The sequence below is a fragment of the Manacus candei genome, unplaced genomic scaffold (assembly GCF_025592945.1).
Source record: "Manacus candei isolate 608988 ecotype Guabito, Panama unplaced genomic scaffold, ASM2559294v1 h1tg000015l, whole genome shotgun sequence".
NCBI classification, from domain to species: domain Eukaryota; kingdom Metazoa; phylum Chordata; class Aves; order Passeriformes; family Pipridae; genus Manacus; species Manacus candei.
The window spans coordinates 1206463-1222798 of NW_026138063.1; the positions used below are offsets into that span (position 1 = coordinate 1206463).

General features: G+C 49.9%; 1 protein-coding gene across 3 annotated transcripts in view; it reads left to right on the forward strand.

Annotated features, from left to right (window-relative positions):
* The window catches only part of KCNAB1 (potassium voltage-gated channel subfamily A regulatory beta subunit 1), a 62219-nt gene that overhangs the window by 36779 nt on the left and 9104 nt on the right, over positions 1-16336 (forward strand). For all 3 annotated transcript variants that reach the window (XM_051781874.1, XM_051781875.1, XM_051781876.1), the window contains exons 2-8: positions 2517-2560; positions 9768-9805; positions 11073-11152; positions 11932-11976; positions 13281-13325; positions 13473-13516; positions 15551-15637. In XM_051781874.1, coding sequence (XP_051637834.1) covers positions 2517-2560; positions 9768-9805; positions 11073-11152; positions 11932-11976; positions 13281-13325; positions 13473-13516; positions 15551-15637 — 383 coding nt within the window. The remainder of the gene's footprint in view (positions 1-2516; positions 2561-9767; positions 9806-11072; positions 11153-11931; positions 11977-13280; positions 13326-13472; positions 13517-15550; positions 15638-16336) is intronic.

A 16336-nucleotide genomic window follows, 5' to 3' on the forward strand; every position in this document is an offset into this window, starting at 1 on the left:
TGAATGTATAGATATATTTCCTTGGTGGGTTTTTGTATTTTTGTGGGTCTTTGTTGGTTTTTCTTCTTCTGTTCAGGAAGATAGAGGAGAACCAGGTCTTGAACTGACACTCTGCCAGCTCCTATGGCAGAGCAGGAATTTGGCTGGGAATCAGCTCAGTGCCTGGGAGCTTTTCAACAGCACGGGGCCGTGCTGGGAGCTCAGGCATCCCCAGTGGGACCAGTTCTCAGCTGGTTTGGTGGCTCCCTGTGTTGGTGAGGCCTCTCCACCTTCCCCCTCATCAGAGAGTCTCTGAGTGCCAGGGATGGGAGCAGACCTGGTGGTGCTCTCCAGGCTGGGCTGTGGGCTCAGGAATGCTCCTGCCCTGCACCCTCTGAGCTCTCTTTGCCGGAGGGATCTTGCACTAAGAAACTTGGCATTTTCAGCATTGGCTCTCAACAGAAACCTTCCAAATATCCAGGTCATGTGTGTGCTAAGCAAATGGCAAAGCTTTGGAAATCCAAACACAATATTTCTCTCCAGATTTGTTGGTTTACCAGACTCTCCAAAGAGCTGGTTATTGCTCCCTGGAACAAAACTGAGTGTGTTGTACCCCTCAAATCCCAGGAGCGGGGAGGGACAAGCCCTGACGTGGCTTTGTGGCCCAGGGGACCTGTGGGGAAGGACAGGACAGGACTGGACAGTCACTGGTGTCTGGGCTGAGACCCTGGGACAGACCCCACTGCTGGGGGAGTGGGGACCCCTATAAATGCATGGAGACACCATAGGGACTCACAGACCGTGTGTATATAAATGCACATATATATATGTGTATAAAGGGGTGTATATAGAGGATATGTGTTGGCATGTGGATAAGAGGTATATGTGTGTTTATGTATCAAGTGGTTTCTGTGTATATAAAAAGGGGTGTGTATATATATAAAAAAGGGGTACATATACACAATGTGTACATGCATATATATATTTGAGGATGTGCATATGTGTGTGTATATATATAAAAACCTACATATAAAGAATATGTACATGCATATAGATAAAGGGTGTATGTGTGTGTATATATATAGGGGTACATATAAACAATATATATGCAAATGCATCTATAAAGGGTATATGTGTGTGTATATACATTTATATTTATGTAGAGAGAGGGGCACATGGCTGAGCTGTGCCCTCACAGCTACGAGCCTCTGCAAAGCCAGACTTTGAAAGGCAAAGAACAGGTCGGGGAGAAATAGGATTTAAAAAACCCTCTTCCCTAAAATAATCCTGAACTGTTTGGGAATGAACAGCAGCCCTTGGCTCCACAGGGTGTTATGCAGCGGGTGGGCTGTGTCCAGCAGAAATCCCAACACTAGGAATCTGGAATTCCTGCAGCACTGCAGCTCTGCCTGGAGCACCCAGGCAGCTGCTGGGGTTTGGATTTGAACATTCTGAGGGCTACACTCTGTGCTGGGGAGGATGGGCAGTGTTTGTGCTGTTCTGGGTTTGGGCTGCAGGGTCCAGCTGTGCTTGCACTCAAAAAAAAAAAATCAAAGAAAAGAAAAAAGATAAGGAAAAAAAAAAGGAAAGAAAATATAGAAGGGGGGGGGGGAAAGAAGAAAAAATAGAACAGAAATAGAATCAGGTCAGTGCCTGCCCCAGCCGTGCTGTGAGCCTGGGGGCTCGTGGGGCTGGAGATGCAGCTGCAGCTTTTCAAATAGCTACTCCAGGTCAAGTTCCTGTGTCTCCCACAATTTTAAATTCCCATCATCAGAGTTAAATTTTGGGTGCAGCAGTGGCATAAGGGGTCCTGGAGTGGTGGGAGAGTGGGCACCTCAATGCCGAGGGTGCTGGCTGGTGTTGGGCTGGCTCTCCTGCCCCCCTGGGGATGCCTTTGACTGTGCTCCAGGGGGAAACTGTGCCATGGGAATGAAAACCTGAAATGGCCACAGAATCCAGTGTGTGAAAAGAGAAAGAGCTGAAAGCACAGGGCACAACCTGTGCTAATGTCGGGTGTTTTGTCCTGACCCTGCCCATGGGTGAGCAGGCCTCTTTCTTCTGTTTTATTTTATTTTATTTGGCTTTAAATAATTCAGCAGGAGCAGCAAAAAGCACTGGGAATGTTTGTGGTGCTCTGCAGGGAAAGGTAGATGGATGGTCCCTAAATTATACCGTGACCTGGCAGAACACTCGCCCAGCCCTGGCTGCACTGCGGAGGTCAGAGCAGGAGGGTGGAATTAAAGGGGATTTTGTAATTAAAGGGGATTTTGTGCTGTGGTGACAGGACAGGGGTTTGATGTGTGGCACGCTGCACTGTCTCAGGGCTGATTATCTTGTCTCCAGCCTGGCTCAGGGAGGAGGGGAGAAGGGTGATAATTTTATCTCCTGGATGTGGAGGAGCAGCTGGTGTTGGGGATCCTGGTGCTGCCTCCACTGGAGTGGGAAACCGTGGGATATTTGGTTTGTGGAGAGTCCACCAGCTTGGGCAGGATATTGGGAAGGAATAGTATTTTCTAATTATTTTCTTTTCATTTTAGGAACCTTGGGAAATCCGGGCTGAGAGTGTCGTGCCTTGGACTGGGTGAGTACCTTTGGCTTCCACAATGTTCTCCCCCCTCAGTGCTCAAGCTGCATGAGGGGTTGTGTCATCAAATCCTTCTGATGTGCCCTAAAGCCTGTGAGGAACAGCCCACAGAGGTCCCATCTGACATGTCTGAGTGTGCCCAGGAGCTCTGAGTGTCCCAGCTCTGGCCTCAGGGGCACCCATCTGCCCGGGCTGGGGGCACATTCCTATTTCATTTTATCCAGCCTTTGTACCTTGCTATTCCTGTTCCATACTGACTTGAAAAACTAAAGAACCCCTCATCAATATTTGATCCTATCGATATTTGATCCAGAGGGGCCTGTCTGAGCACACCCACGTGCTGGCCCTGCAGGGCCCCCAGGGATGCTGAGCTCCCACAGCCCCTCATCTGTGGCTGCTCCTGTGCCCTGGGCTGCATCCCTCCTGATGGCTTTACTCAGGCGAGTAATCCCTCTGATGGCAGCTGAACCACACATGGCACAGGGCTTGAAAGTGCAGGGATATAGATGTTTTTATAAAAAACAAATGCTGTGGAAAGGAGGAGGCTGTTTTCTCACTGTGAGCACCTTCCCACAGTGCAAGGCTGGACATCAGGAGCTTAAACACCCTGGGGATGTGCACAGCCTCCCCCCAGGGATGGATGGATGCTCTGCCAGAGCCCCTCCAGCCCTGTTTTAATAGGGGTCCTTGTTCCTAGGGGGTCAGAGAGGCTGGCACAGGTAGCTGGAGGCACCAGCATGGTTTAGGTTGCTTAAAGAATCACTGGAAAAGATATTGGCAAAACCAGGTTTAATATGAATTTGTAAAAGCATGACAGAGTTTGATGGCACAGTTCTATCACTATATATTTTCTGTTACTATACAGAGCACACAAGGGAAAATCGGATTAAAAGCAGTCTCCAGTGATTTCTGTGGATAGTGGGACACAGGAGGGTGAGGATGCAAAGGGGCAGGGAGACCCTCCTGTTGAGTCACAGGGTTCAGAGAAGCCCTCTGGGCCAAACTTGGCCTTAGACTGGATCAGTGGTTTAGGTCTAAAGGACTTAGCAATGCTTAATCAACACAACAGTGGCAGTGCTTAATCAGTTGGCTAATTTAACATTTATAAAGTGACTCAATAGGATTTGCTATAAGCACAACAGTAACTTAATTATGAGCCTAAGCTAATTACGAATCTAAGATGGCAACATTCGTCTACACTCACTCAAGAGTATTTAAATCAATTTACATACACACAGACACAAGAAGTCTGTTCTGAGGTATAAACCTGTGAAACATTCCCCTTGAGTTCGGGGAAACACTCCTGTCCTGTCTGTAGGCTCGTGACCATCCTGTAGGATGCTTGGCTTTAGTCATCAGTACATTTCCATCTTGGATGCAATTTGGGTCGGTAGTTACTGGAATTTTCCTTGGAAAGTCCAATAACAGTAACATTATTTAACAATAATATCGTTATTAGCTCTGAGCAACCTGGGATAGCAGAAGGTGTTCCTGCCCATGGCAGAGTGTTGGAATTGGATGAGCTCCAAGGTCCCTCCTATCCTAAATCACTCCATGATTATTCAGCTCAGGCTGTTGTTCAGACAGAAGAATAAGGTCTGGAGGCTGTTGGAAAAGAGGAGCTTGTTAGAGCACAGGGGTTCTGGGAGTGTAAGGGGTAAACCCAAGGGGATTTACCTGCCCAGGTGGCACTGACCAAGGCTGAGCATTCCTGAGATCCAGGTGCTGCTGCCTTGGGAGCCAGTGGGTGATGGCAGACCCTGGACTCTCTGCCTGTACCTGGTACCACTGAGTCTGTGGGATCCCCTTCCAGCTCCATCCCTGCCAGGGCTGGGAATGCTCACAGGGCAGGTGTCAGCTCATTTTTTCCAACACGCTCCGAGGTTTGATTTTAAAATAGAGTGGATTGTGAAAGTCACCCTGTACCACGAGTCATATAAATAAGGCCCGTTCTGCCAAGAGCCCTTCTGGTTAAAATAGACCCAGCCTTGGAAAGGACTTGTCTTATCTGTGCAGAGGTTTTATTTATCATCCACAGTTTCCCCAAGTGCTGATGTTGTGGTGGTGGAGAAAAGCTCCGGGAAGGAAGCAGCAGCAGGAAAAGAAAAACATTCTGTAGAGCTTTTCTTTAATTTCAAGCGGGTGGAACTGCAGCAGCAGCTAAATATACTGAGCCTTTGTGAGCACAGCTGTGCAGGGATGTGGGGGGCTGGGGGGGCTGCTGGGCATCTCAGCCTGTTCCAGCAGCACTGATCCCAACAGCCCCTGCCCTGTGAGCAGGAATAGGGGAAAGCAGAGCTGGAAAGCCTGAAATTCAGGAATTCTCTGGAATGTACACCACAACACATCATAGAATGGTTTGGGTTGGAAGGACCTTAAAGCCCATTCAGTTCCACTCCTCTTCCACTAGCCCAGGTTGCTCCAAGCCCCAACCAACCTGGCCTTGGACACTTCCAGGGATGGGGCAGCCACAGCTTCTCTGGGCAACCTGTGCCAGGGCCTCCCCACCCTCAGCCAAGAATTTCTCCCTATTTAATCCAAATCTCCTCTCTTTCACTTTCAAACCATCCCCCTTGTCCCACCTTTCCCACTGCAGATCCATCAGGTTCTGTTCCCAGCGCTGCCTTATATGACTTTTCTAAATGCCTTCTCTGTTGCAGTTCCCCAAAAGATAAATGTGTTTCCCTACGCTCTCTGCAGCATGAAAATCTAATTTAAGGTTCACTAAAGTTTCTGAGGGCTCAGCAGTCTTCCTCTAAAGGCTTGCAAAATCTCAGCAAGGTGGGAGTGCTCTTCATCCTGGATGATGATAAAGTGGAGAAAAACGGGAAGTGGGGCAGAAATCAAAGGCAGGAAGGGCTGAGGCAGCACAGGCCCTTTAATGATGCCCTACCTTTCCCACTCACGTGGCCATGAGTGTGTGTGCTGGGGGCTGTGTGTGGTGCCACCAGTGTTGAGCAAGTGCAGGACAGGTGAGTTGGCAGCATGTTCCACAGGCAGAGACATTTGGGAGGGGTCCCTGAGCCCCTTGGGTGGTGGCTGGGCATTGCTCTGGGGAGCTGAGCCCCTTGGAGCACAGGCTGAGCATCTGAGTTCATGGGTTGCTGGACTGATCTGCCAGGCTGAGCTTCCCTGGCCCAGGCTCCTGCAGCTCCCTGGTGCTGAGTCCTGCTCCTGACTGGGCTGAGCTCTCACCTCCTCCTCTGAGCACCTTAGCTCCAGGTGAAGCTTTACCTGAGGGAGCTTCACAGCCCAGCCCTGGGCTGGCACAAAGCTCTTGGCCTGATGCTGGATCCAAAACGCGATTGTGACGCAGGGGAAAAACAAGGTCATGTTTCTCATGTATTTAGTTCAGACTGAATCCTGCCTGTGGATTCCTGTTGATTTTGAGAGAATGTTGAGACAGCCTCCAACAAGCTTTGAGCCCTGGCTCAAAGGAAACGAGCAGCAGGACAAAACCAGCCATCCCAAATCACAAAAGCATCTACAAAAGCACAGAAAAAACCCTCCCCAAGCAAGCAATTCCTGCAGCCACTGTTGGGATACCCTGTGCTCAAAATTGGCTACGAAAATAGATGTTTTTCAGCCCAAAGTGGTCAGATGCTGCTGTTTCCACCTTGGGCTTTGCTCTAGAAAGGGATTTTGCACTCCCAGCCCAGGCTCCTGCTGTGCTCAGGGCTGGGCTCCAGACCAGCCCCACGTGCCAGAGCTCCATGTGGCACCATCCTCGCCAGGAGCAGGGCAGGGATAACACTGTGCTGGCAGCAGCAGAAGTGTGGAGTTCAGCCAGGAATTCCTGCAGAGGTGACACATCTGCTGGCAGTGACATTAGCGAGGGGTGGATTTTGCATTGGCACAAATCCCACAAAGAATCACACCTTGCTGGGCTCGGGGGTGTGATGGAAATGGAGCCAAATCTGGGTTTAATGCAGAAGTTCCTGTTGAAGGGGAGGATATCCAGTTGGGAAGCTGTTTTCCAAGGCAGGGGAGCAAGGTGATGGCAAAGGGCAGGAGAGAGAGGTCTTTCTGCCACTGCCATGCTGAGCCCCAGGACAGGGGATGTCTTTTATAAGCCATGAATTGGGATAAGCTAGAGAGACAGTGACTGGAAAGGGGGAAAGTAGCAATTAAACAAGGCATGTCTTTCTCCAGTATATTTTTCTTCCAAAATGAGTGTATTGGCTGAGGCTGTGAATCATCCTTGGCTGTTGTTTAAAATGCCAAATGTGCCTTGTACTTATTTTTGCCTTTTTAAAAAATTTCATTTTAAAAGGGAGTTGAGCAGCCTCTGCCATGCCGTGCCTGTGCCAGGCTGTGCCTCTGCCATGCTGTGCCTCTGCCCCAGCTGCTCAGGGAGTGGGTGCCCCCCACCCCAACTGCCCAAGGGTGGTCGTGGAGGGAGATTCCTGTGCTGCCTTCCCTGCTCCTGACTCCCTACCAGAGCTTCTCCCTTTCCCAAGCACATCTGATGGTTTAGAGATCACCTTGCTGAGCCCAAACTTCCCTTCCTGCTGGTTTTTGTGATGATCATGGCAAAAAGAGACCCCCAGGATTCCCCACCCACATGCTCCTGATGGTGTTCAGTGTCCCCAGCCCCTCCTGTGCCCTCAGCTGGGTCTGGGAGCACAGGGGGGCACAGATGGATCTTGGGCAGGTAGATCCTGTATCATATATTTTTTACTTGCATTTTAAGAGATTTAAGGTGCTTGTTATTCTTACATGAGCCATTGCCAGCCCTGTGTGCCCAAACCCTTGAGCACATCACCCTCGTGTCCCTTGGTGGGGTGTGGTTTGTGTCAAAAGGCCACAGCCAGGGAAATTCCAGGCAGGATGTGCAGTCCACAGAGGTAAAAATATTTCTCTTTCTCACCTGTGCTAGGGATCTGTGTGCTGCTTGTGCAAAAAAAAAGCCCTCACTTTGGGATAAACAATCTCAACCCATTTTTTGATAGAAACATGTTTTAATGTATTCCTATAAAAATAACACCTCCAAAGCTTTAACATGGAAATCAGGCTTCATTTGGGTGGGGTTTTTTTATCTACATGAAGAAGCTTAATGATAAATTGAAACCTGCTTTCTTTTTTATCTTTGTGCAGGACCAGAGCATTTTACTCCCATAGTAAGAGAAAATACCTCTCCTGAGGTCTATAACCAGTAAGGTGTTGCAGGGGTAGCTCCTGCCCCATTATTACCCTTATAGAGAGCAGCAGTAAGTGTAAAATTAGCTGGAAATATGTGTGCTCTTTGCTCATTTCTTTTATTTCCATATTTCTGATCTGTGAAAACTTGGCTCGGGTTTTTCTGCGGGAAAATCGGGAGTTTTGGTTTGAACTCACACTTTGTGTGTCTTTAAATAACTTTGTTTGCACTCAAAGAAACCTGATGTATTAAAAAATTCAGATTGACCTTTTTTTGAGGGAAAGAGAGCAAGATTCTCCTGACAGAGACGACGACTCCTGTTCTGTTCCAGGCAGGGCTGATCAAAGAGCTCCGGAGGGAGCAGCAGGGACCTGCCCTGCTTCTGCCTCTGCTCAGGGTTCACCCTCCCCCCGAGGGTGTGGGAGCACTTATGGATCTGCTGCATCTCTGTGAGTGCCACCAGGCAGGGAGAACTGAAGTCTTGCCCCTTGGCAGCGTCAGAACTCGACCCCTCACTGGCACTGCAGTCCCTGCCTCGCTCAGGTCATGATTCACACACAGGTTTGGATGAGAGGGACATTAAAGCCCACCCAGTTCCAACCCCCTGCCAAGGGCAGGGACACTTTCTACTAGACCTGACCGCTCCAAGCCCTGTCCAACTTAGAATCACAGAATATTCTCAGTAGGAAGGGACCCACAGGGATCACTGAAGTCCAATCTGGCCTGGAACACGTTTAGAGATGGGGGAAAAATCTCACTGGCTTTGCCAGCTTGGAGCCTGAACCCCTCTGCTTTCCTTATGGAGGGATGTTTTAAGTCAGAATTTTAAATTCTGGAGTGTTTTGTGTGAGCCACGTGGGCTCTGCCCTGTCCCTTCAGTGAGTGACATGTGATTCTGTGCCCAGCTGCAGTGGAGCTGTGGAGCAGTGTGAGGGGAAGCTGTGCTGCAGGTCACAGGGTGTCCTGAGGAGCTGGCACAGGCACAGGCCATGGCACAGCCACTGCTGCTGCCCCAGGGGGCTGGGTGAGGTCACACGGGCAGGGGTGCAGGGAGGGCTAAGCAGTGTCCTGGGTGTGACCTGGGGCTTCCCCAGCTCCCTTTTTCTACCAGTTCCTTAGGAAATATGTATTCCTTAAATATGTATATCTAAAATACATACAGGAGATAATGTTCCTATGGGAATTCCTTGAGGGGTTGGACTGGGTGACCTTTAAAGGTCCTTTCCAACACAAACTATTCCATGATCTGGTTAAATCCACATGTTGTTTCCACCATAGATTATTTTTAATTTTTTTTGAGGCAATGATCCTGAAGAAATAATGCCCCAGGTTTTCCTAATAATAGACCAGAGCCTGCAACTGAGTCTAAACTGCAGCTCCTTTTGGAGCCAGCCTAAGGAAAGCTCTGCCCACTGGCTTTGCCTTGGCTTTGGACGTTTGCTTTATGGAAAAGTTCCAGGGAAAAGTCACTTTGGGTTTTAAATATTTCACGTCAAAAGAAATATTTCTTTCTTAATCATTTTTCCTCATTTTGACCTGTACGATGTGGAATGAAGCACATATTTAAGAAGATTTTCCTTCCCCAAATGATGTGTTGATGCAGCATCATTAAGTTTTTTTCCAATTTGTCAAATTGAACCTTTGGAAAACAAACTCTGTTTTGCAAAGAACTTCAGATTTCAAGGCCTGGAAGTGCCCAAGGCCAGGTTGGAGCAACCTGGGACAGTGGAAGGTGTCCCTGCCCATGGCAGGGGGTGGGACTGGATGAGCTTTAAGGTCACTTCCCACCCAAGCCATTCTCTGGTGATTCTACGATTTGAACCAAACTGTATTTTGGCAGAATAACATCCCTTGGCACTGCCCTGAGCACCTCCATGTGCTTTCCCACCCTGGGAGAGGGGGTGACATACAGCTAACCCTTTAGGAGCTCTCCTGGGCACACACCACCCTCTGAACCAGCCATTTTAAACCCATTTAACCCCAAGGAACCTGAATTTTGGTCAAGTGAAATTTTGGGTGTTAAAAACCTCTTGTAGTAACAGATTCTTTTGTGTTTTTTTCCAGGGACATGGGTCACTTTTGGGGGTCAGATCTCAGACGAGGTGAGTGCTGCTCAGTCTCAGTGCAAAGCAGGAGGTACAGAGCAGGGTGAGGTGTTTTTGGTGAAACCAGAGCTGGAGGAGCTGCACAAAACTGCTGCTGCAAGCCCCTAATGAATGTGACATTTCCAGAGATCAGCTCTAACAAACCCTATCTATCGATGTATCCCTTAGAGCCATCTCCTTTTCCCTGCTGTCCCCACTGGCAGTGGCACCGATCCCAGAGTGGAAATTGGGCACTGCTTTTGTTGTGGATGAAATGGGCACCAGTTGTAAACACAGGCAGGGGCTGGGCTCACGAGGGTGGTTTGTTTTTACATAATGAGCTGAAACAAATGGGAGTGAGCTCGGATTTCCTCCGTGCTCCTCCCTGGAGCAGATGGCTCCTGGTCTCCGTTGATCCCGGAGCGCTGGGCAGCACCTGGGCTTCCCTCCAGCCCAGGTACGCTCCAGATGTGAGTGCCCACGGGAGAGCAGCCACCCAGCTGCCTTCCCCCAGGGCATGGGAGAACCACCAAAATAGCTCTGGAATGAGGAAAAGAGCCCAGAAGCCTGAACTCAAAGGGTTTTGCCTTTTAATTCACTTGATCTTTCCTGGTATTGCTGCTTCTCCTGGTGGATCACCAGGTTTATCTCTTGGCACTATGAGATGATTTATTCCCTGTACTCCTGCCCTCCTTACCTTGAATAAGTCCATGCAAAGGGGTCATGCATGGAAAAATAGGGCAGAAACACAGCCCCATCCTTGAGGGATGCCCACCCTTGGGATACTGGCTCAGAGCTTCCAGCCCCTTGGAGGGCAGGATCCCCCAGGGAGCAGCGAGACCCCCATGGGGACCCCACAAAATGACTTTCAGGTGTTTCCATGCCCCATGGCATCACTGGGGAGCTGCAGGACAGCCCATCAGGCAGCCAAGAAAATATTAAACTCACCATTCTGTGTTAAACTCCATAGATTTGCAGAGTATCTTCTGTAAACCTATTAAGTTCTTGGCTGCTTTCCTGTTAGAAAGCTCCTGTGGGAAGAGACTAATTCCTGCCAGGGTGAGTCAAATGGAAATTGGTGCCAATCCATGTTGTGGTGCCTCTCTGGCCAGTGCAGGACCCCCTGGGTGCCCTGTCCAAGGGTCTCCCCTGGGCAGGGGATGCTCACACCCCTCCCAGCCCTGCTGGAGCCCCTTTGCTGCCCTCAAGGACCTTTCCTGGTGTGAGAGGGGATTGCTGGCTCGGGATGTGACCCCTGTCCCCCCTCCCTCCCTCCCTGCCCCAGGTGGCCGAGCAGCTGATGACCATCGCCTACGAGAGCGGCGTCAACCTGTTCGACACGGCCGAGGTGTACGCGGCCGGCAAGTGAGTGCCGGGGTCCTGCTCCTGGGGGTGGCTTGGGAGGGACCTGAGGGACCTTCTGGTTCTGTGGGCAGGACACTGGCTCTGCTCTTCCCTGTGGCACAGCCCCTGGTGATGGTTTGGGTGCTGCTTTGGGCTCTGGCGGTGCTCAGAGAGCCCCTCTCTCCCTGGGAAACCTTTGTATTTGGAGCGCTCAGAAAGAAAATCAGATAAATTTCCCAAATCCTCTTGTACTCTGCACAGATTGGATTGTATCTCTCGTGCCCCTTGCTGTTGGCACAGGGAGAAAAATATCCTGAATAAATGAAAAGTCTGAGTGGATCTTAATGGTGATGAATGGCCGGGACCTGTGACAGCTCCCGGCACGGATCCCGGGGGGAACAGCTCTGGCTGCAGCGGAGCTAATGCTCTTAGTGTCACTGTGGAGTGGGGGAAGCATCCATCCCTAATAAATCTGCCTGGGGATGATTTATATGGCTCGTGTTCGGTGTGGAAGGTGGGCTGGGACATCGTGTCCCTGCTGTGGGGCCAGAGCGACTCTGCTTCCCAGATTGGGGTCCAGCAGATGTGGGGATCAGGGATGTGAGTCTGTCCCTGCAGGAATGGGTGGACAAGATGCTTTGGGTTGACAGAGAGGATCTGTCCCTGGTGGGGGTCACGTCAGGAGGGGAGGGGAGAGCTGCAGGCTGGCGTGGAGGGCACAGGTCGGGTGATGGGGGCGATGGTGTCCGTGGTGCTGAGCATCCTCCTGCCTCCCTCACGCCGGGCTCTCTCCTGCACAGGGCTGAGGTCATCCTGGGCAACATCCTGAAGAAGAAGGGCTGGAGGTACTGTATGGCATTCCCTGTCCCCCACAAACAAGCAGAACCCTTTGGCATAAGACAATCCTTCTGGACTGTTGGGTGGTGCCATCCCAGGAGCGGGTGCTGCTGTGTGACAGTCACTCAGGGAGCAGCCAGAGCTCTCCAGTGCCAAACAAAAGCACTCCCCTGGATGTTTTGGGAGTGCACAGTGGCTTCAGGAGGCTGTGAGCCCCCTGTGGGACTGTCATGTCACCCAACACAGCCTGGGAGTGTGTCCAGCACCCATTGGGTGGGTGATGTGCCCCTAAGGTGTGGATTAAGGATGCAAAGCTGTGACTGTGACAGGCCTTCATCTCGGGGAGCCTGGCAGGAGGTGATACCTAATTCAAACGATGCACATTAGCATATGTTGTGCAGTTTAAAGAGCATTTACATAATCTTTTAAGACCTCCAGTGTGTCATAGCCAGACTGACTGAAGGATGGTTCTAGCAGTGCTGCCTCCAAAATCAGCATCCCTGTGTTAGGGGGGTGAGTGATGGTTCAGTAAGAAATATTCTGCATGCTGTGGAAGAAAAAAAGTCCAATTAAGGGTGGAGAAATGGTTTTGTACGTGTCTGGTTATGCAGCAAGGTGGTTGGAGAATGATAAATCCTTGATTTAACATCATGTAGGAGTTTATAGATTTATTCAGATGGATCACTTGAGTTTTAATGACTCTGGGAAGACTGCATGATAATGAGAAGCACTGGGCATGGCTGGCAGGAGGGAATAGTGCTGTAGCCCTTGGTTAAAGGTCTGGAGATTGCTCATGCTGTAATTCAAAATGTTTGGAGGTTTTTTTGGTTGCTTCACTTGAATTAGCTTTGATTTCTGGACCCCTGTCCTAATGTCCAATCCCAGCTTCCCCTCATGCAGCTTCATTCCATTTCCTCATGCCCTAAATATTTATGAATATATATTTTGCCAAAATGCCTTCAGGATGCTTCACTTTCCATCTTCTAAAAAAATTAAAGCTTGGATCCCCTCTGCTGCTTAAAGCACATGTCTGAGGAATAGCTCCCTACGCACAGTGGTGCCATTCCCTGACACAAATGGAAGCTCCTGTTTGCTCAGGGGATGCCAAAGTTCCCTCAATTTAGAGGTAATTCCCCCCAAGTCAACACTGGAGTCGGTGTCTCCTCAGTGGTTCACTCCTGCTCTTTCCTGTTTGAGTGCTGCCAGCAGAAATCCTGTTCCTAGATTTCAGAAGTTATTGATGGGCAGCATCCTGCTTGGTTATTTATATTACTTTTATTTAATAATAATTTTTTTTCTGCTTTGTTTGCAGGAGGTCCAGTCTGGTCATAACAACAAAGCTGTACTGGGGTGGAAAGTAAGTGTCTTTAAGGTCCCTTCCAGCCCAAACCAGTCTGTTATTCTGATTTTGGGGCTGTTTAAGTCAGAACAGGAGTCAGTGAGTGCTCCCCAGTTGTTGGCACCTCTGGTCTCTCACAGCCCTGTTCCTGTTTTTCCCTTGCAGAGCTGAAACGGAGAGAGGCCTCTCAAGGAAACACATCATTGAAGGTACCTGTGGCCCAGGGTGGGGTCTGGCCGTGCCTGGGTGCCCTGGCTGGGTGGGTGCAGGGTGGGATGCAGCTGGAACCAGGACAGCAGCTCTGCCATGAGCCAGGTCTGTCTGATCCTGGTGCTCCCTGTGCCAACCCCACGTGGGCAGTTCCCAGACTTGGCTGTGAAGGGCCCAAAACACACCAAAGGATTATTTTGGCCTTTTTCAAGAAGTATGAGCAAATGAGTTGCACTCCCAGCCCCCCTGCTCGGTGACCTTTGGGGTTTGCTGCAGGAAGCTGCTCCCCGGGCACCCCCAGCTCTTCCCGGCGGCAGCTTGTGGTGGCACGAGCAGGGAGGGATGAGGGTGAGGATGTGGGCATGATGTCAGCCTGCAGAAATAGCCTCTGGAGGGGTGCCAGGCCCTGGCTGGCACGGCTGAGGTTTGCTCTCAGTGCTGTTTGTCCTCAGGTGCTCAGTTTTGTTGTACATTCCCTCACCTGGCTCCCTTCATCCGTTCCCCCATCCCGCTGAGCGATGCCATGTGCTGCCTTACCCTGCCTAACTGGATACAGATTATGTGGAAAATATGGATTATGTGACAAATATTACATCTCCCACCCTCACCCAGGATGTCACTGCCCCTCATCCCGCCCTGACCAGTGCTGTCCCAAGCAGGTCACGTGGGATGAGCGTGGCCAAAAGCAGAGCAGTCCCTTCCCAGGGCACAGGTTTGGCTCCTTCCATCCTCCTCCTTCCTGATCCTGATCAGGAGCATCCCTGGAGCATGGTGAATTTTCCATACACCTGGGATTGCCCTGGAAAGTTTTCACCATGGAGTGTTTGCAGGATTCAGCTACATTAGGATGTGACTTTCAGACTAAGGTAATGCTGGAGAAAGCTTTTTGGCAGCATTTTGTTGAGTTTTTGTTTGAATAACCTTCTGTGAGGTGGTGACACCGGACTCAGGTGCTCAGGAAAGGGGCAGCCATGTCACAGGTGCTGCAAACCCATCCGTTTTCATTTCTTGGGGAGCTGCTTCACGAAATGATGGAAAAACCCTGGCAGCAGTTGGAAAAACTTCACAGAACACAGAGCAAACGATGTTAAGGTCAATGTTAGCTATTTTATACACATATATGTCTGTATATATATATATGTCTGTGTACGTGAGAGAGAGGAGGATTTCTGACACTTATTTTCTATAAATCTTCCCAAGAACAAAATGTTTTTATGAATGTTCATGAAGAACGAGTCAAAATAGAGGAGGCTGAAAATGTTTGCTGAATTCTGAGATGGATAAAATGCCCATCTTCTTCTTCGCTCTCCCTCTCTCATACACACGTGTGTATATATCTATATATGTATATATCTGTAGGGTTTCAATGCCATCTCCCATCAGATCCTCCCAGAGAGGCTGTCAAAGCCTGGACAGTTATGGACTGAGCTGCAAAGTGCCTTGACTTGCTCTGCCAAACTCCCTCTGCCCCTTGCTCAGTGTTGGTGGGCACAGCCCCCTCTGACAAGAGGTAAAACCCTCCCTGGTGCTTCACCTGCTCATCACAAGGCATCAACCTTCCCTCTGGGATTGCATCCCTGGAGTGTCCCCCTGCAGCCACCTATCTTGAGGTGGGGGTGGAGCAAGGACTTGCCCAGAAAGGCTCTGTGACAAAATCTGAAAGATGAAATTAGCTCAGGACAGGAGCAGGACACAGAACCCAGTCCCTGGCAGCTGACATGGACACGCTCGGTACCCAGGGGCTGTTCAACCCGGATCTGAGGGGAATCCAAAAATAAAGCAAATTCTCGTGGAAGGAGGGGGCCCTGCATGTGGCCAAGCTGGTGCTTCCTTCTTCATATGACTGCAGTGACATGGGACAATGCTATTCAGCATCCCTCTCATATCCTGGATGGTTGTGTGTGTGTATATATACATAATATGTACATTTAAATACACCAAGCTTATTTTCACCCCATTTTGGCTCTGTTCTGTGCTGCCAGCTCCGCCTCCCTCTGACCCTGCCTGTCTTGTCTCTGCTCTCCCATTCCCAGGGCTGAAGGCTTCTCTCCAGAGGCTGCAGCTGGAATATGTGGACGTGGTCTTTGCCAACCGGCCGGACAACAACACCCCCATGGAAGGTTGGTGCAGGCTTGGCTTAAAGGTTCCCCCTGATCCTGGCTTAGGGGCTGAGACCGAGGAGGGTAGGAAATGAAAACCAATTTTTAATTAAATATTCAGTTGGGGCAGTTTAAATATGAAATATCTCATTTTTGGTGTCCTGGAGACATGTGTGCCTGGCCATGCAAGGTGTCCATACTCATGGCAGGGGATTGGAACTAAATGGTCTTTAAGGTCCTTTCCCAAACCATTCCATGACTCCATATTTATTGAAATGTATTTATATATTTTGGAAGGAAATGGAAGTTTCCCAGTAGTGGCTTTAACGTTGTTTGGGGTTTTATTTCTTTTTCTTGAATCCTTCAGGTGAAGTGGGTTTGTGTTTGGATTTAAGGCAGGACAGAGTAGGGTCTCCCAGCACAGCCAGCAGTGATGCTCTGCCCAGGGCTGGGCTGGTGGGGAATGTTCCTTGTTAAATCCAGACTGGTAAATCAGGGGATGAACTGAGGGACTTGCAGGATCTGTGACTTTGTGCTTCAGTTGCATTTCAGAGTCACTGATAACCAAATCTGTGTGTCTGGCACATGGGCATAGCCCAGCTAGCCAGGAGCCCCCAGCAGTGTGTTTTGGGGTCAGTGCCCTATTTAATGGGCACAATTCCCATTCCTCCTCTCCTCCCTCTGGAGTGAATGCAGCCACTCCCTGTGGCAGAGCAGCCT